This window comes from Cyclopterus lumpus, chromosome 11 (assembly GCF_009769545.1).
Source record: "Cyclopterus lumpus isolate fCycLum1 chromosome 11, fCycLum1.pri, whole genome shotgun sequence".
Classification (NCBI taxonomy): Eukaryota; Metazoa; Chordata; class Actinopteri; order Perciformes; family Cyclopteridae; genus Cyclopterus; species Cyclopterus lumpus.
Window position 1 is genome coordinate 13,230,732 of NC_046976.1, and position 20,929 is coordinate 13,251,660.

Consider the following 20,929-nt stretch of genomic DNA (forward strand, 5'->3'; position numbering starts at 1 on the left):
ATACTGCTTTGCGACAAATTGTGACATGATATAGTACTATGATCTTCACATTAATTACGTGGTTATTGTTGAAAGTCAGAAGGGATACCAAGCAAGGGAAGATGATTGATCAATGCATTTAAATAAGTTAATTTGAGTAATTATTGGAGTTCTCTGCAGCCGTGGAGGCATCTCTCCTCCTCCGCCTCCTCAGCATCACGCTGCTCAGCATCCCGGAAGTTCAGCATCATCTGCTTCTTCAGGAAGAGACGCATCATCGTCACAGCTTTGTCAACAACGGGGACAGTGGCAACACAACCTCGGCCTGTCCGGCAGAAACCCCCCCATGTCTTGCAAGTGGAATTCATATGAAAAGGGTACTCTTTCGATTTCAAGTGAAACGAACGCCTGCGATGTCCGTGCCGTGTGTCAAGCGGGCTAGCTGAACCGACGAGGATCCCGTTCAGCTAGCTGGTGACTTGACACGGCATGGCCTGTTCTCAAGCTAATGCTAGCTGCCGAGCCGCCGTACAGAAGATTATCCTCACGAACTGAGGTCGCTGGTTTCATTTGGCGCAGCGGATTCGTCACAGAAAATGTACTGAGTGTTTCCCACCGTGGATGTTGTGTTGTTTGTAGCTGCTTAGCTGAAATGGAGAACCTGTGATGACTTCGTCACTTTCTACTTGCATGTATCTTTCGTCGGGTTGTTGCGTTGGAAACGTTATAGGGCGAGAGAGGTCTGCTGTCTTAACTGTACTCTCATCCCCAGTAAAAAAAAAAAGATGAATTGAAGTGGTTGCATTACTTGCAAGCAGCTGCACATCCTCACCTGCTCGTGAACATCACTAAAGGCTCAGTTTGCTCAGTTAAAAGTCAACTGCCTCGCTGTAATGTTCAGGTAATTAGTCACGGTGGTGTGGTGGTTGATGGTTACACCATGGCACCCAATCAGGTGAAAGGACTAACCTTTACTTTAAGGGGTGATAAGGGGGTATTTTTTTTTGTGACGTTGTGGGGACTTGCAGGAGACAACAAAGTGGATACTGTAGAAATATCTTGACTTTCAGTAATATGTGTCAGGCTGCAAACACCCTGGACACTGTATGTCCTCTAATGCACAGGTCTTGTTAAAGGCCATCACCACCTTCGACCTACCCCAGCAGGCACATTGTACCACTGTTTTCAGAACTGAGTAGTTCTTTCTGACTATTTCTACAAAATTGACAAGTAAAATAATGTATTTCCCTCTTTAGTAAAGGTAAAATAGCACACGATTTAAAAAAAAAAAAAAAAAAAAAAAAGACTCCATCAGAGGTAAATAAATTCAAATATTTACTCATCATTGTGGAATGTCCTCATGTTTACCCTTAAGATAGCGCTTCTTCTCAGGCTTGGTGTCATTTCTAAGACATTGCACCAGTTTCAAGGGTGACAGTACTAAAGGCAAGTAATGAAACAAAAGTGTTCTTTGTGTAAATGTCATACGTTACAGGAAATATTGTAACATGATTGGCTGCAGGTTTTCCAATTTAAGATGGAGACTGAGGTCCTGTGGTTATTTTAAGTCAAGTCAGATCAATTATCCATCCATCCATCCATTTTCAATACCGCTTATCCTCATTAGGGTCGCGGGGGCGCTGGAGCCTATCCCAGCTGACATAGGGCGAAGGCAGGGGACACCCTGGACAGGCCGCCAGTCCATCGAGGGCACAGATCAATTATAACGCCCCAAATCACAAAGTTGCCTCAGAGGGCTGTACAGCACATGACCCCCTTTATTTGTTTTTAGAGAGGAATATGGTAAATAGAATTGGCATAGGCTGTGTGCACATATGCTACTGCTCGGTCTCTCACTTAATCCATATATTTTCGGAGAACTAATGCTATATATAGTGGGAACTAATACTACAGATTTTGCAATTGAAAGACTGCTTTTTGACAACATTTTGACTTGATTGGTCTTTTTGTTGCGCGTGTGTGTGACTGAAAGAACTACTTTCTGTTCACTGTACTGTGATACTCAACTTCTCTGTCCTCCTCCCTTTTGTCTTCCAGACAAATGAAGTGACCAACGAGATACAATGTCATCGTTCCAGGTGGTGGACTCGTCGCCGGGCAGCAGCGTCAGCATCATGGAAACGTCCAACTTTGCCCACGTCATCTTCCAGAACGTGGGGAAGAGTTTCATGCCCCAGGCGCCCCTGGAGTGTTGCTACACCCTGACCCCGTACATCACTCCCAACCCCAAAGACTGGGTGGGCATTTTCAAGGTACGTCACACGCACCACAGCGTCTTTTACTCTGAACCTGCTTCAAAGACACAGTGAAACAGAATCAATTAAGGACCAACCTTTTATTTATCCAAACCACTGATGTTACAAAGAAAACATTGAGAGATTGGAACTATTTCCATCTCATTACCAAAGTGTTTGTTAGATGGATTATGTGTTACGGTTTTATTAATTGGCCATAGGTTTGCAGCTGGTACATTAACGCATACATCCGCCTTGACACTAATGGTTCACCTCTTCATTACATGCCTAAAACCCCACCACAAGCTTTGGTGTGGTTGTTCTGCATGCGGAAAGAGGATGAGTGTACATGGTGGGCTGGTTGCAGTAGGTCTCGCTGGGGGGCAAACATTTGGTGCTCTTTAAGAACCACTCTGATTCTTATTAGGACGACTCCCCCCCCACCCCCCACCCCCACACACTTGTTTCCTCCCCTCTGTCTTTCCATCAGTTTTTCTTCTGCTTCCTGCTAACCAACCTCCTCCTCTGCTTAGCTCCGCTCTTTTATCAAGGCCATCAAATCTCACACATAATTAAACGGAAATGTGAACTAGGAAACTTAATGTCTCGTAAAGTCAAAAGACAAACATTTTATTGTTGTTTAAGGACTGACTTCAAATCCACCAGCTCAATTAAAAAGGAATAAAGACGCTGTGTTTATATGGAAAAAAAGTCAATTGGAAAATGTAATTGTTGTAATCCACGCTACTGAAACCTGTTTGATGGCGCATACAGACCACGCTTCTTTAATCCTTTTGACGTACATGTCTGTCTTTTTGTCTGTTCATAGATCTATCTATTTCATTCTGGCAACATCTTGTGTGTGTGTGTGTGTGTATATATATATATATATATATATATATATATATATATATATGATGAACTATTCAGCTCTTGATGATTTCCTCTTCTTATTAGTGGGACGTCATTTCATTACAACACTAAATGACCTTATGCCACCAAACAAATGCTAATACATCTAATGTTTTGGGTTGAAGTTTGGGAACTATAATGTCAAAATCAACAGGTTATTGGAATATTTATGATGATGGATTAGCTTTGGCTTTCCCACTGCGTTCCAACGATCAGGTCAGTCTTTTGGCCTCCCAGAGGCAATACCTTGGTTCAGAGATGACTCAAGGTGAGAGCATTCTCTCTCTCGTACCTTTCACATCTATGTTACCTGTTTCAGAGAAATAGACTGAGCAATAAAGCTGACTATCTGAGGATGACTCAGACTGCACAGAAGGCTATGGTCATTTGACTTGTGCACAGACACCCCCTAGTGGTTGAGAATGTTCATAGTCCCATAATAAAGACCCTGACATAACAAACTTGCTCCTCATGCTGGTGCACTCAAAACAGTACTCCCATGCAGCGTATACACAGTAAACATCGACAGTGTACATTCTACTCAAGGACGTTTGCGTATGTTTTGCATAATGATGACTGATCACGATGATTAGATGACTAATACATGATACATTGGACATGTGTTTTCTAGTGAAAGCTCTGTTAAGTTTGAGTTAGGCATTTTAAACACATATGCACACACTTACACAACACCCTAAAAAGCCCTTTGGAGGTTTTCGGTTGTGGCATGTTTGTTGGGTCTGGCGGGAGAAACCCGTTGTGTGAGTGTATAATTAAAGTGTCATCGTCCTGTTCCCTCACACCTTGGCGCGGTGATTGATAGCTGCTTTGCCTGTGATTATTTTATAACATCACTCCTGTGTTGGAATGTCACCATACCTAACAAAATGTCAGTCAACTTCACTCTGCAATTAGCAAAATTATTTATGTCTTTTCTGTCTTAAGCAAACACATGTGAGCACACAAGCAAGCCTGGCAGGTGTCCATTGCAGCTGAGCCTCTCACTGAGATGCTGCTGTATGTGGAAGGAATGTACTTGGCCTGGGTTTCAACACTGACAGTTACCATTTGTTTGGAATAGATATTGAGTTTAATGGTTTGATACGCCTGACACTGCAATTATGTTTTAATGCAACAACAATATCTTACCTGAAGTTTTGACAGATGTTTTGAATATTCAGTTGATTAATGCTGCCATTCAAGCTTCTCAAATCTTTGTCCGTTATTGGCCAATTCCTATTTTCTATATTTATAGTTATGCATTTATTGATTGTTGTTTATTTAAGTATCTAGCTGCAGAAATGTTTTTATTTGTTATATATTCCGTGCCACCCATTGTTTTGTGCATCCTGTAATTACCATTAGACTGTTGTCAACCAACCGCTTAAACTGTAATATTATATGATCGCTATATGGCAGCTGTCCAAAGGAGAGACCTTCTTTTGTGCTACTATTTATTTATTTATTTTAAACATGTAGAACCACCCCAGGCGGTTGAGTGATCCACAGCTGAAGTGCAGTTATGTAATGTCCCAAACATGCATGGCACATGTGGGTTGAAACGAGGTGTGTGTTTGTGCGTAAGCAGCCCAGACAGGGAGAGTGTGCGGTTTTGTGCGACAGATTTACGACGCAGGACCTGAGTTATGATGTTCACAACTCTCTTTCATCATCTGTCACCTAACAACACATGAAATCCATTGAATTACATCTCCCATGCCATTTTGTGTAAAATGTTCACCTTTTCTTCGACCACCCCCCCCCCCCCCCCCCCCCCCCCCCCTTCTCATTTTCACGTTGGTTGTTCTCTCTGCCGTCTCACGAGTCTGCGCATGTGCACACGCATGCAAAGCTACATACACGCCTGCCTTTCCACCCCATTCTCACACCTTTACTGCCCCCCCCCCTTTTGTGATCCCAAAAAGGGGAAGGAACAGAGGGGGAGGGAGAGAGGAGGAGGAGGAGGAGGAGGAGGAGGAGGAGCGGCACGGTTTTAAATGTTTCCATTCTTGCCTTGAACATTGTTTGTAATCAAAGCTTTCTTTCACTTTGTTTTTGAAAACTTAATGATACAAAATAATAATGATAAAGGGTCATCTGGGTATGTACAGTTAAGGATAAATATGTGAAATGTGTACATTTCTTTTACATTCACACTGTCAGGCACTTTTGTTGTTGCTGTGGATCAACTCTTTGGTTGCTGTTCACATCCTTAGGTTGGTTGGAGCACAGCCAGAGATTACTACACCTTCCTTTGGTCTCCTACGTCTGAACACTACGAACCAGGAAGTACTGTGGACAGGACTGTGGTGTTTCAAGGTGCACACACTCACACACACACACACACGCACTATATAAACCACTATACAGACCTAGGATATTCCAAAGTAACTCCTCCATTTTACGGCATGTATAAAAACCAGCACTTTTATTTAATAAGGGAACACAACCGCAAACGGCGGCCTGGGACCTGAACACCACTCAAACCACACACATACACACACGTAGAGGGCCTGCAAACTAGTTTTACTGAGCCTGGAACGGTCAGATATTACACAGTGAAAATATGAGAGCGTGCTGTGGTGTGTCAGTAGTCAGTAAAACCGGTTGGCTGCCGGATGTTCTGTACTTTCTCATTCCGTCGTTGAGAACCAAGCCTAACATGTCACTGATGCACTGCAGTGTAGCTCTCTCAGTGTAGCTGATTGAAATATAAGCAATGTATGAAATATAAATGACGTGTCACCTGTGGAAATATTGAATGTTTTCCGATACGTTTAGCTGCTGCCATGCTGTGTGAAAGGTGCTCGCTGGTTTTTATGCAGTGTAGGATCTTGTCTCCATTTGGAAGCACAGCAGTTCATAGAAATGTTTTGGCCAGGCCTACTTCAAATACGACCTGATGAACTTAATATTCAATTCAATGAAAATCAAAAAGAGGTCACACGCTCTTATCTCTTTTGTAGGTTATTATGTTCCTAAATCTGACGGAGAGTTCTACCAGTTTTGCTATGTCTCACATGTTGGTGACATCAGAGGAGCCAGTACGCCCTTTCAGTTCAGGTCAGCCACCCCCACAGATGAGCTTCTGACTGTTACCGAGGACGACAGCAACTCAGACATCCTGGTCGTCACCACCAAGACTGGCCTTCTAGAGGTATGCAAGAAAAATACGTTTTCCCTTCCATTTTCCAGCGTTCAGGGTCTTGGACCACATTAAAGTCTCCTACTGGAAGATAATGGATCCAGATCTAGAGGTCCTGTCCTGTACTTGACTGTGACCTCTGACCTCACTGAGGAGAGTTAATCCTCCTTATGGCTTCAATAAACCATTTTTTTAATTGTCCTTCTAAATAGCCATAGATACAGTACATTGCAAATTATTTCACACAACACAAATGTAATTATATACAAAATTTCAAACAATTATATTATATTATATTATATTACTTACAACATTTTTCTTGTGTTTTCAAAAGGACTTCCAGGACATAAAAAAGTATAAGACGAAGTGACTTGATCTCCAAAATCTTCAAGAATGGAGTTCCATCCTTAACTTCTCTCTCTTTTCACTTAACTTCCCTCCGGCCTGGCAGCATGTGGAGGAGGCGCAGCAGGAGCGCAGAGACCTCCTGAAGGCCATGCACCTCCTTCATGAGGAGAAACAGCAGCTGCAGGAGGAGCAGAGACGACTGGCCAGGGAAAGGGAGCAGGAGAGGGAGACGTGCAGCTTGCTGCGGACACACAACCAGGTTAGAAAGAGCGATGGCACACAACGCACCCAGCAGATATAGTTTGTGAATACATTTATATCATTAAATAGAGGTTTAATATACACTTAAAACAAATGTGTGCAACATTGAGACTATAGTCTGTGGTTACACACAAAAAAAGGCAACCACATTAAGAATTTCATTGTTTGCACGTGTGCGTTTGTCTGTAAGTGTGTACATAGACAGTCTGTCCCTATTGGGATGTGTGTGTGTGTGTGTGTGTGTGTGTGTGTGTGTGTGTGTGTGTGTGTGTGTGTGTGTGTGTGTGTGTGTGTGTGTGTGTGTGTGTGTGTGTGTGTGTGTGTGTGTGTGTGTGTGTGTGTGTGTGTGTGTGTGTGTGTGTGTGTGTGTGTGTGTGTGTGTGTGTGTGTGTGTGTGTGTGTGTGTGTGTGTGTGTGTGTGTGTGTGTGTGTGTGTGTGTGTGTGTGTGTGTGTGTGTGTGTGTGTGTGTGTGTGTGTGTGTGTGTGTGTGTGTGTGTGTGTGTGTGTGTGTGTGTGTGTGTGTGTGTGTGTGTGTGTGTGTGTGTATAGCCGGTTCCTCGCCAGTGATCACAGGTCTGAAAACTTCAAAGACCTGCCTGGATTCATGAATAATCTGTGTCCATGTTTTGAGAGACACACAAAGTGTGTGTGTGTGTGTCAATCTTTCTCTCCCTCTTTAACGACCTGACTCAGTGGGCTAGAACAGAATTGGGACGCCGTTTTCCTGGGCATCTGGCGTCAGGGACGATGCCATCGTGACCACAGGGTGAACAAACATGACGTCAAACACAAAGACACACACACAAACACACACACACTCGCACACACACGCGCTCATGCGTATACACCAAATGCCCCCCTTCACACTCACATTCAGGTTCCACACCACAGGGCCCCTCTAATGTGCATTCACACAAGAGCACGCACACAAACACAAACACACTCATTATGCCACCCGCTTGCAAACCCTTTTAGTCTGTGTGTGGAATGAGAGGAGGGTAGTCCGCAAAACCGCCTGCCTGAAAAAAGAGCCCTGCCCAGCCTCGGGGACAAACACCACTCAGTCACGCGATTCAGTGGCCACTGCTTTCTCACTGTCTATTTTCTCTCTGTCTGTCCTTCTGTCCCTGAATGTCTTCCTCCAAATGTTGTACCTTTTTATTTCAGGGTTGTTTTGTTGGCATTAGAATATTATTTTCATACATTTTTATTTTGCTGAAGCGAGGTAAAGGAAAAATACATTCGTGAACATTTGAGAAACCAGGTTATCCTCTACTTTCCCCTTTATTCACTCCCCATTCAGTCACTCACCAGGATGAGTCAGTATTCCGATTTGGAAATTTACGAGTTGCTCACAACTGCCAATTTTTACCAACTCGTAAATTGCACATTTCATAAACAGTATGTTTATAAACAGTATGTTTATGAAATGAGCAGTATGTTTATGAAATGAGCAGTATGTTTATGAAATGAGCAACTAGTAAATTGCCAATTTTTGCCAACTCGTAAATTGCCAAATCGGAATACTTGAACACACGCACCTAAAGCCAGTCAACTCATGGAAAGCAGAGAGGGGGGGTGGCAGAAGGAGGGAGAGGTGAAGCACTGAAACTTGCCAAGAGGTTTGTGAGTTTGAATCCAGTCTCTTATCGCCCCCTAGTGCAGCTCTCCGTTCTAGCCTTCGAGTAAGAGCAGGCTGCTTTGAGTTAGTCCGCTACTCTTTTTACGAAGGACAAAATCGCCATAAATTACCTGGTAACACACACACACACACACACACACACACACACACACACACTGTTATTACCGTGCTGCTTCATTCAACAGGCATGTCCATCTGTAGATATACGACTTGTGTGGGGTGTGTGTCTCTTTTGTAGAGCATTTACAGTAGGTGCGTTAGCTCATGGCACGCTGATGAAAATATCCCGAGTTTAACATGAAAACATAAGTACATATTTTGTGGCTGCTAATTTTACGAGTACACTTTTTATAAGGTCTTTATGCACTGCTAAAGTGCTTCCCAAACGCCAGCCATAAAAATCGTACAGTAGTCTACGCAGAGCCGTGCCCAGAGGGAGACGGGCCTGAGTATGCATTGGTGTGTGCAGGTGTGGAGTGATGGCTGTACTCTGTGCTATCCGTCTGTCTCCGTATGTCCTTGAATGTTTAGCTTTGTGTTTGTCTTTCTGTGTGCGAGTGGGTGAGTGGGTATGTGTGAGCACATGACATATAGAAAGGAAGGTGTGTTCAGAGGAATGTTGTTCTGTCACAACCAATATTAGCCATGGATGATTTAGCATCCTTCACTGCTGATTAGCAGCAAGTTCGAACATGGCACTTCCACAGCAGTCACACCTCATGGAGAAGACAAACCTTGTATCCGTTGTGCTCCACCAGGAATGTGTTTGAAAGAATTCACTGATACTAGACGGGTTGGTCCTGCGTGCTTTCACTACATACGACTATTGATCAACAACTTCAGACACTGAGTGTGTGTGTTCTGAGTCCATCAGAGGGCTCACGTCAGTCATAATTTGTAACTGGAGATTTGAGATACGGTAAGATTGTCACAGCTGCACTAGGAACAGGCTATAGAGGTAAAATGAAATAACATTTTAAAACAAGATTTAAAAACCAATATATTGGTTACGATACCTTTGACCATATACATGAATTTTTTCAAATATACTATTACAATAATATTCCGGTAGCGAAACATCTTTAACATTTTAAACCCAAACTCCACATTATAACCTTTGATGAGGGCAGTATTTTTAAACATAAGTTAACCATGTTGGTATTCATTCCATTGATATTGTAGTGCAAAGTAATAGAAGCTTTTTACTCTCCTTTTTTTCTCAATCCCCTTAGATGATGAATGGGAGGTCACCGACATTCAGGGGGTTGTGGTTAATAATTTGAGAACCTATTTACACACATACTGCTTTAGTTTGATTTGGGTATACCTAATAAAGTGGCGACGGAGTGTAGGTACAAATGATAAATACAATGTGCATAACAAAAAATATTAAAAGAAATATGGCATATACTATATATTCAACATGACCGTAGTACGTCTCATGAAATATCACCGTATGTGATTAGTCATAAGTATTGCACAAGTTCCTGTCTTTGTTCCTTCAGCATTAATTCTCCTCTGCCAGGTTCAGCCTGCTGAATTAGCTGCTGTGATTGGCTGTAGCGCCTGTCACTGTGATCCACAGCTGCCTCTCTGTTCCACAGGAGCTGCTGCGCTCGTCGCAGGGCCTGTCAGAAGAGAGGGAGGATGTGAGGAGGAGGCTGTCAGAGGCCACGGACCGGGTCCGCCAGCTGGGGGAGGACCTGCTTGGAGTCACCCAGAGAGGCCTGCAAAAGGAGACGGAGCTCGATTGGTGAGTGGAGAATGCTAACACATGACCATCAATCATCCAAACTCATCCGTTTCTGTAAGCGTGTGAATGTGTAAATAACTTTGAGGAGGATTTCTTGCCTTCTGCTTCCTCAACATCTTCATATATGTCTATCATGTGGACAAAATAATGCAAAGCAGAAACCATTGCCTCACAAATACACCTGCCTGTCAAAGTAAAATTCAAACATAAGTTAACCATGGTGGTATTCATTCCATTGATATTGTAGTGCAAAGTAATAGAAGCTTTTTACTCTCCTTTTTTTCTCAATCCCCTTAGATGATGAATGGGAGGTCACCGACATTCAGGGGGTTGTGGTTAATAATTTGAGAACCTATTTACACACATAGTACCTCGATAGAAAGGTCTTCTGAAGGTGTCCTCTTGGTTACTAATCAGTGGCATGAATGCCACAGTGTAATATAACGATGCCGGTGGATTGGTTTGAGGATGGTAGCTGTACAAAAGGTGTTGATCTCATTTTCCAGTCTGCGTGACCGTCTGAAGAAGCTGACAGCCGAGAGAGACAGTCTGGAGAGCCAGCTGAAGAACGAGAAGGATGAGAGAGACCTTTACAAGGTGGGACAAACTCTTCGTAGCTCAAAGGCTGGATTAATGAAAAGGTGCATTTTGACTAACAGAGCCTGTTTGAGTCTTCATTTTGACCTTTTAGTTTTTTTCTGTCCAATGTGTAGGCCCACCTGCGCAGCACCGAGCTGGAGAACACTAAGCTGAGTGCAGAGCTGCAGATGTTGAAGGCGGTGGAGCTGAACCGGGAGGTGACCATTGCTCAGTTCCAGGAGGAGCTGGACAGACTCAGGCTCTGCGTTGCCCAGCGGGACAGCCTGGAGAAAGAACTGCTGGCACACAAGGCTGACAAGGTAGCAGTGGTTGTACCCTTATGTGTGTGTGTGTGTGTCTATATCTATATAGCTATATATAGATATATATCTATATATAGATATATATATATATGCTCTGTCTCCATGTCTTTAGGCAGATCTGGCCCGTGTGCGTGAGCTGCTGCGTCAGGCAGAGGAGCAGCTTCAGGCGTCCCGGCAGCAGGCCTCCCTGCTGGCCTCGGAGCTCCGCGACTCAGCTAGCGCCCGGGACCACACGATGACCGAGCTGTACCGCGCCCGCTTGGAAGCTGACAAGCTGCGTGCCAGTCTAGCTGATGCTCAGGCCGAGTGCCAACGCATGGAGAGCCAGCTAGACCGCATGAGGAGCACTGCACAGACGGAAGTGGTCAGTCTTCTCTGTCTTTCACTTGCTATGCAATGTTAGGCAAGGGCCCTGGGAATTCTGAAGCAGGCCATGGAAAAAGGGGTTTTCAAATGTCGTCCAAATGTCCTTCTTTCCCAGGGTGTTGGGACCAGTGAGGAGATGACACCCAGCATGATGGTGGTGTCAGAGGCAGAGGCCGAACTGCAGAGAGAGGTGGAGGAGCTGAAGCTGCGTCTTCACATGGCTGCTGAGCACTACAAGGAGAAGTACCGGGAGTGTCAGCGCCTCCGAAGGCAGGTGGCCAAACTGAATACAACTGAGTCACAGGGAGTGAGTATAGCAGAACTCATACGACTAGAAATATTACACCCAGGTCGATATATCCCGAAAGCAGTAGCAAATGAATAGATAAATATATCTTTATTTGTTTTTGCAGGAGCCAAAGAGAAATGCATCCACTGAGACAACACAGGAGCCACTGACCCCTAGTCCAGAGTCACCGACGGCAGGTACACACACCTTCAAGTGCATAAGTATGCATATGCAAGATGTTATATTTTAAATATACTATAATTACATTTTTTGTCATAAACAAATTAATCCAGACACACTATAAACTTAGAGATGCACGTTGCATATTCATTTTCTTGTTTGAAGATGTACTTTACTGTTCTGATTGATTGTTGTCTTTAGAAATACAGGATGTTCCATTACAGTATCATCAATTTCCCAGTTCGTTTAGTTTTGATTTTGATTTTTTTTTTCATCACTGGACGTAGTTACACACACACAAACACACACAAAGAAAGTTAACTTGTGAGGTTGGGATCCAGTCATAATAGCCCATCATTATAAAGTTTACTTTTACCTAATTTATTTCTTTGTGAAATGTAATACATGCTACTCATGAATTTCCAGATACCAAAGGCACATCTTCAAGTTAAACCTTTGTTCTCTCACTATGCTCTTACTCTTCGCTTAGATAAACTGCAATCTATAAACAACAAGTTGTTACAGATTCTCTGGAAATGTTAAAAAATCTTTCTTGGAACTGTAGGAAAGAATAAAAGTGGAGCAGTGAGGGATTTCACCAAATATGTTCACTACAGTGTTTTTCCTCCCCTGTAAAAATAAAACCGATTTTATTGAAATATCCATAATTATCAGTTCTATTCAAGTGTTAATACCTGAATTAAAGAATCTTTGTTCTACTCCAACTGTGTGTGTGTTTTTACAGGAAACATAGCTGCTGCAGTCCTAGAAGAAGCTGCTGAGATGACAAGAACACCAGAATTTAGTAACAGGGAATACACACATACTGATGCATACATCTGCATTGACAGGCAAGAAAGGCAGAGAGAGAAAATGCCAAAGGAGAGGGCCGAGGTGGAGGCTGAGGTAGAAGCCAACCAAGGGGAGGAAAGGGAGAAAAAAAAAGAGGAGAAGAGGGACAGTCTGCCAGAGGAGAGCCTGAGGATGACGAGCTGGGTGGAGGTGGAGAACGAGAGGCAGCGAGCCGAAAAGAACAGCGAGGCGGAAATGGCAGTGAAGGCCGAGGAAGTGAGGGATGTCGCGGAGCGCCAGGTGCTGCTGGAGGTGGAGGGGAGGCGGATGGGGGAGGCGGAGAAGGCACAGACACGCTCGGTGGAGAAGGAGCTGGCGATGATGGAGGAGAAGTGGAGGCAGCAGTGTGCGATCAACGAGACCCTCAAACAACGGCTGGCCAACGAGGAGGAGCGATTCAGAGTAACACACACACACACACACACACACACACACACACACACACACACACACACACACACACACACACACACACGCACACACACACACACGCACACGCACACGCACGCGCACGCGCGCGCGCGCGAGCATGGACCCAATGTGAGGGATCAGTACTCTCCCAATGGTCAGAGGTCGTGTACAAGCCCTAAACATTTTTCATTTGTAAATGTATGTTAAAACAATAATCATGCTCCAGTGTAGATGGGCACACAAACCTATGCTATTCATAATTATCCTCATTGCACACACAGTAACTCTATTTTTATTGCACCAGAGTGTTCTGTAAACCCGATCCTCCCTTTTCACAATTCAATTTCCCAGTCCATTTAGTTTTGATTTGATTTTTTTATCACTGGATGTAGTTACGCACACAAAGAAAGTTAACTTGTGAGGTTGTGATCCAGTCATAATAACCCAACATTATAAAGTTCACTCTTACCTAATTTATTAGTACGTGTCTTTAAACATATTTCTAACTCATTTTATGAATACAGAATATAAACCAGAAATATTCACATTTGAGGGGTTGGATTGAGAAAATGTTAATCGTTCTCTTTTAGTTAGTTTGCTTAATTTTGCTTGTCAAATTTCTAAAACAATGAATTATCACTATTGAATAATTTCCCTTTTTAATTATGAAGGTAATTGTTACAGCACTGTCAAAAATATTCCAATAAAGCAGACCAACCATGAGACTTTTAGAAGTGTCTTCCCCTCGCCAACTCAAGGAGAGTGCTCATAGTTGTCGAATAGCTCGTTGCACTGAGACAGATGAACTCCTTGTTGGACTGTTGTGTTACCACTGAGAGTGCGTGTGAGTGTTGTGTTGTGTGAGTAGCAACAGTTACACTTGGTCACAGAGGAACAAAGGTTCATAACAGTTTACATGAACAGGCATTAACCAGAGTAACCGGGTTATTTCGTGCCACACATGAGCCGGTGTGTGTGTGTGTGTGTGTGTGTGTGTGTGGGGGGGGGGGGTGATTCAATACGACCACTCGAGCTTATTGCGTTGATGTGGGCCTGTTGCATTTTGCGTGCGAATGTCTGCCAAAGTACCTACTGGCATTTAATCTCCTTGAGTGAGTGTGTGTTTATCGGCGCTGTAAATAAGGCTCTCCCCTGTCTTTGATAGAGTCTCCTGTCTGAGGCGAGTGCCCCGGCCTCAAGCCGCTCTTAATGGCCCCGGAGACTGACAGGAGAGGCGGCAGCAGAGCGCCATGCTTTACGGCTGTTTACAACAGCCACCCAGAGGATGGACCGGGGAGGGGGGGGGGGAATAGACAGGGAGGCAGGGCATAGAAATACACGGCTGCAGCATCCCCTCACCTGAACTTAACCCTCTAATGCTGCGCAGTAAATTCATGAGTGAGGGGGAGAGCGAAAGAGGATGAAAGGGAATGACGGGCGAAAAGACAAAGAAGCAACCAGAATTTAGGAGTGAAAAAAGGTAGGCTGGGCGGACATGGAGCAGAGAGAGAAACTGCCGGAGAGTAGGGGGATTTGGAACATTTGTGACGGGATGAAACGAGAGAAGAGCAGGCATCGAGCCATGTAAACCATCCCACAGGGTCTGTCCCGTTAGAAGGTTTGAGATTTACTACGATCCCCTGGTCTGCTCCAGTCTGCCCTGGACAAAGGCCGTGTTTCTGTGGCTTTAACTGTGTGTTTTACAGTAAGCACCACACGTTTGACGCTGCTCCCAGGTTAAATAAAACTCAACTGACCAAATATTTTGTTCACTTGCTTGCCTGTATGTATGCCGACTGATATTCCTCTTCGTCAGTTAAGACAAATAGAAAGTAGAAAGAAAGGGATCCTATTTGGGGGCCATTAAAGTGAAGATGTGACCTTTCCATCAACTTTGGGAGAGTCTGTCACCATTTCTGCTGCACTGTTATATTTGTGGAACTGTATCAATGAGTCAATGTAAAGATGATTAATCAACAACTATTCTGATATTCAATTAATCATGTTTAAGTATTATTTCAGCCTCAATGCCAAATGTTCTCTTGTCACAGCTTTTCAGTCGTAAATATATGCAGCAGTGATATTTCATTTAATATCTTTTGGTTTTTGGACTATTGGACAGAAAGACATTTGAAGATGCTGCCTGGGGCTCCATTAATTAATGATATTATATAAAAGAATCGTGAGATTAATACATTGTTAATGTAATTGCGAGTTGCAGCTTTAGATGTTTTTTATTATTCAAACTATTCCTTACCTGTCTCCTAATTGGAGCAGTACGGAGATCCAATAATTTCCCGTGTGCCTTTCTGTGATGTGCATTTCTATAAAAATTCAATTTGTATGTTATTTGTTGTACACTCGATGTCGCATTTTTACTAACGTGTGTGTGTGTGTGTGTCCTGTCTGTAGGTGCACATGGCAGAGCGAGCCAGCGAGGTGACAGAACTGAAGCGGAACCTTGCCCAGGCCCTCAGAGACAAAGAGCAGCTACAAGAGGTACAGGCTCGCCAGGCATTAGTGCCGCTCTCATCCTCATGTGCAGCACTTGGTTTTCATAGTGCTGATGCAGAGGAAGCTGAATCACAGCCGTAAGGGGATTCAGCTCAGGTGTGTAGCGCTACTTTGATTAGATCAGACACAGTCTGCAGACAGGAACAGCATGTTGCCTCTATCTCTATGAAAGGACATCAACTTATGAATGCAGGTAATTAAAAAAAAAATTAACTGCAATTGGAAACCAGAACGCTTCCGATAGCAAACTCTTGTCCCGTTGCCTATAGAGTCTGCGTTCATATGCACATATCTGTTCATAGAGATTATAGCCGTATTAACTGGATGCAGTGTGTGAACTCAGTCCTGTAGCTTTTCCTTCCTTTCTCCATCTTCCCCACTCCCCACTAATTAATACATCTCAACTTGCTGCTTCGCCCATTGGTACAGTGCCATTAGACAGTGCAAATGCCACGCGACGTGTCTGTTTCACCTCCCTAACCCTGGTTTAAATGTTAAACCTGATAGCTGCGCACTAATGAAGTCATCAAGAGAGGAGGTCAAGGGGGGAAGAGCGAGAGGATGGAGGGAAGTAAAAGCTGGAGAGGGCGAGTGCCTCCATCAGCACAGCCAGAGCAGAAGGAGCCAGAGTCTGACACCCATTACAGTAATGAGTAAGGTACTAATGCTCTTGCTTCATATATAATCACAAAGGGCAGAAACAATGTAGAGGGAAACTTAACTCTGAGCTGAAAATATTTAATCCCTGTGTGGTTCCAACAGTGACAATGTGCCCGGGAAACACTCACTGAATTTCATTCTATTCTCATCAGCTAGAGGATTTACTGTGAAAGGAAAACATACAAATATAGATAGACATCATCCAGGTATAAGATAATAAAATTAAAAAAACGTATATACGATATGAAAATGTAAAGGTGAAATACATAATTTGTATAAACTTCAAATGATATGGACTGTTTTGAAAGCATGTGAGCAAGCTGTATGACCTATTGCTTTGGTTTCTTGTGGTGTTTGTATTGCTTAACTGGACAGCACAGACTCCTGAGTACCAGGAAATAATAGTGTAAAACATATGCTGACGATATCTAATTTGTACCTGTGAGATACTGTGACACTGGATTTTGTCTCTCAGGAGCTGCAGCGCTTCGTCTCCAGGCAGAGGGAGCAGGAAACCGGTGTGCAGGGTGCGGAGATCAGGCAGCCGATGGTGCTGCGCTACCCCCTGCCGTACCCTCAGGACCCCTCTCCCCCGCCACTGGTCCCACACAGGCCTGCGGAGTTGCAGTACGGCAACCCCTACTCCACTGACAACACACGAGGTGGGAGGAAGTCAGACTCAGATGAACCTCTCCATCTGTCTTTTCTCCTTCACTGTTGATCAGGACGTCTCTCATGTGTTTTGTTTTCTAGACCGGGCGGATGTCTCGCTTTCTCCTGAGCACATGTCCCGTCCTCCACCAGAGGCCCCACCCTGCGCCCCTCCCTGCGCACCCCCAATCACACCCCCGAGTCCGGGGCCCGGGGTACCGGGTTGGGACCGAGAGGTGGTCTGCATCCAGCCCTCCCGCACCACGAGCCCCCCCGAGAGTCTGGAGCATCCAGCGGAGGAACCACGAAATGTGAGTGCATACAAACACAAATATGGGATGGAAAGTCACACACGAAACCCAGGCTGGTATGACGTTCATTAACAAGCCAACGAAATTGGAATTCATCTTTTTATCAGTTGAGGTTTTACATGCATCAGATTATGCAAACAGGATTGTTTTCTGCAATTCATAATGAAAACATTTTGTTTGTAAGTTATAGTACCATAATTGATCACCGCATAATTTTGATCTCAATACAGCGGTATGTTCGATATTCATTTATTTATTTTTTTAAGTATTTCTTTCAAAACAACTTAAATGCATGAGAAACTAAGCCCCAGGCTTTGCCTCCTTACCCTCGTGTCGTGTTTTCAGCATCCAAAGAATTGCTGTCACGGTAATCCCTCTCTCTCCGTCTCTGGAGTCCTCGCTGAATGAAGGGAATGGTAGCTTGCCCTTAAAAGATGAAGCTATGAACTAATTTGCATAGAGCTCTAATTAACGTCACTCCCTCAGAGCTCAAGAGGGACCAAGATAACAAGAGCTCGGAGAGTAATTAGGGGAGATTTTGCAAAGGGACAGACCACGGATCAGTTTGTGTCTGTCAGATTATATCAGTTTTTTTTGTTGTTGTTTGGGAGAAAACTGACAAACGAGGAAGGCTTACTGTGGGTTGCTGTTCAAATTGAAACATTACAGCACACCTTAGTGGTTCAGTTTTTAGACAGCCCTCTCAATACATGTTCTCCTTTTTCGGAGGGTTGCGTCTGTGTGTGCATACAGCTCTACGAGCGACTAGGTGGCCATTACTTTCCATCCTTTTGTGTGCGTTTGTGTCTCGTAGGCTGCTGATGGGGCTCAGCCGTCCTGTGATCATCAGTCCAGTAGATGTAGAGAAGCCAGGGGCAGCTTCTGCTTTGACTCCAGGTAGTGTGCCTACCCACACATGAGAATACTGTAGCGTAAATAGACATTCGATGAACACAGATAGCAAAGAGGGACAGTCAACCCCTGTGCCGAGCAAAGATAATGTTTAACAAAAATAAAAACAAAAGGAATTGAAATCCCTTGCTGTTTGGCCAGACCCACAAATAATTGCCCTGTTTTTCAGAATGAACACGCTTATTACCTCAATTATTCTGAGAAATATTTCCATGGAAGAAAAATCTGCTCTGTGTTTCTGAATTAAAGAGATACTATTCCTCAATGTCCTGCGAGAAGCTTGTTTTCATGGAAGCAAACATGTTCCGCCTGTTTAGTTTAATAACGCACTGAGAAATCTATGAATGACTTGAGTGCAACTGAGGCACATTTGACGGACTGTTTCTGGCAATTCAGCCTGAATGCATTCCGGATGCCTAATCTTGTAAAAATGAAGCACGCGATGTTAGTTTGACTGATTCTGGAGAAACAACACAATGTATGCACCCTGTAGGGTCGACATTTAATCGACACAGATCCTCTGAAAATTAAATAATTTGTTTATTTTTTCTTTCAAACATTCTTGTCATATTTGTCAGTTAATTATGAACTAACTACATATTATTTCACGTCAAAGAAGCGCTGGATTAATAATCAAAAACATGTAACAAACAAAACAGTTTGAATAACAATTACAAAAGAGGAAGGGGAATTAAACACAAAACCTATATATATATATATATATATATATATATATATATATATATATATATATATATATATATCTGCATGCACAATGCACAATATGTATATAATATATACACAAATTCAACTTGTAATCCAGACGGCTGTTTCAAATGTGAACTTCAGGAGATGAAAACTATCATTATATAACTTCTTATTTCAGGATATTTGAAGAAGTCCTAGTGAAATGTTATCGGTGCGTAATAACATGCAGAATAAGTCTGTGTAGGACCTGAACCAAGCTGACTTCCCCCCCCCCCCCCTCTCTTTTCTCTCCCCAATAGTGTTCACAAGCGCTGCCCGTTATGCGAGGTGATCTTCCCGCCCCACTTTGAGCAGCGCAGCTTCGAGCAGCACGTGGAGAGCCACTGGAAGGTCTGCCCCGTCTGCTCCGAGCAGTTCCCTCTCAACTGTCAGCAGCAGCTCTTCGAGAGGCACGTCCTCACGCACTTTGATGGCCACGTGCTCAACTTCGAGCAGATTGAATGAAGGGTGTGTAAAGGGCGAAGCTATGATTCTGACCTGTCGTATGGGTAAATGTGTGTCGTCAGCTATTCAGTTCATTTTGATTGGGTCAAGGTGTCTTGTTAATATACAATCATAAGCACTTTTTTGCAATCTTTAACAAAGGTTAGAAAGAATGTAGTCCAGGAAGCGGAGTGCGTCCCGTGGCGGCTGCTCCACCGAGGTGATTTATGAAGTCGGGTAGCTTTCATCTTAATACACCGATGGTAAAAGGATCATTAACACTCGCGAAAAGTGCCACGGTCCTTTACTTTTGTATCATTTTTATGCTTATCTTTCTGCTTCAGAGGGACTAGTGCATGCATTCATTATGTGTTCAAAACTACAAAATTACAGCTGTTGAAGCTAAAAGAGTGAATTGTAGCTGGAGCTTGAACCAGCTCTTTGAAGAGAAAGCATTTTAGTATGTACATGTCCTGGGTATTATTTACAATGAGTAAGATTCTCATAAAGCAGCCAAGACATATACATCTTTTAATTGTCCATATGTTTCAAAGCTTTTTTTTTTTTGTGTAAATGCAGAGTGAGATCTGAATATGTGATTTCATCTGAGTGTGTATTTAATTAAGGAGTGATGTGGTGGAATTATTTATTTCTTTAACTTGAATGGGAAGTGATCTTTGATTTCTCCCAAAACTACAGTACTACTGTACGTGTCAGACGTCAGATGGTTTCAACAAAAACAGCACTACGTTTTCATGTATCTGCACTAAAAAAAGGCTTTATTCTGAATGTACTGTACATATGAAAATAAGTATAAGTTGTGGAGAGACCTGTGAATTACTGTTGTGACTGCCTCCCCTCATTGTTAATAATTTTTTTTGTGATGAAAGAATGACGGACCAATGATGTTTTCCTTTGGTCAGTTGGCAAAAAAAACTAGGCTGGTCTCTTAATTTCATTGGAGATACGGTCACGTTTTAGGCAAACGGACTGCAGGTCACAGACACTTTTGCTGTTATGTAATTCTATGTTTTAACGTTACAGCTGTCAAGAAAAATCCATTGCTTTGTGTGCAGGTCCAAATCATGAGTGAGTGTCATTTATATGTGTGTCTCCACATCACCGCTTGTCTATTTACAAAGTGACCCCTGACAGTGTTGTATTCAGGCTTTAAAAATTGCACATGCCCAGTAATCATAAGGCAGGTGTGTTTGTGTGTGTGTGTGTGTGTGTGTGTATGTCATGTGTCCTTTTCATGTGAGAATGTCAGGATGGTGGTTTAAGTGTGTACTGCAAAGATCTTTATGAATAAAGTAAGCTTGTCTTAATGCATTTAACTGAAACGTTTTCGTCTATTTGGGTTGAAAAGGGAAGAAATGACATGTCAGTCCGAG

General features: G+C 43.3%; 1 protein-coding gene across 3 annotated transcripts; it reads left to right on the forward strand.

Moving 5' to 3' along the window:
- Positions 1-206: 206 nt before the first annotated feature.
- tax1bp1a (Tax1 (human T-cell leukemia virus type I) binding protein 1a) lies at positions 207-20,872 on the forward strand. Of its 3 annotated transcripts, none has more exons than XM_034544766.1 (17): positions 207-356; positions 2,038-2,252; positions 5,363-5,465; positions 6,113-6,303; positions 6,743-6,898; positions 10,148-10,296; positions 10,803-10,893; positions 11,010-11,195; positions 11,311-11,562; positions 11,680-11,871; positions 11,978-12,050; positions 12,779-13,287; positions 15,709-15,795; positions 16,946-17,132; positions 17,224-17,432; positions 18,247-18,329; positions 19,352-20,872. In XM_034544766.1, exons 2-17 carry the CDS (start codon positions 2,064-2,066, stop codon positions 19,554-19,556), a joined length of 2,862 nt encoding a protein of 953 aa, XP_034400657.1. In that variant the 5' UTR covers positions 207-356; positions 2,038-2,063; the 3' UTR covers positions 19,557-20,872. The 3 variants fall into 3 exon arrangements, with proteins under 3 accessions (XP_034400657.1, XP_034400658.1, XP_034400659.1); XM_034544767.1 differs by having other exon boundaries at positions 223-577; XM_034544768.1 differs by lacking the exon at positions 18,247-18,329 and having other exon boundaries at positions 262-577; positions 19,352-20,866.
- Positions 20,873-20,929: the final 57 nt, after the last annotated feature.

What these genes read in the sequence shown, in the direction of transcription:
- tax1bp1a (XM_034544766.1), top strand. Translation starts at nt 2,064, where the DNA reads ATGTCATCGTTCCAGGTGGTGGACTCGTCGCCGGGCAGCAGCGTCAGC. An exon ending in CCAAGACTGGCCTTCTAGAG is followed by an intron (nt 6,304 to 6,742) that starts GTATGCAAGAAA and finishes CCGGCCTGGCAG; the next exon opens with CATGTGGAGGAGGCGCAGCA. An exon ending in CTCCACTGACAACACACGAG is followed by an intron (nt 17,133 to 17,223) that starts GTGGGAGGAAGT and finishes TTTGTTTTCTAG; the next exon opens with ACCGGGCGGATGTCTCGCTT.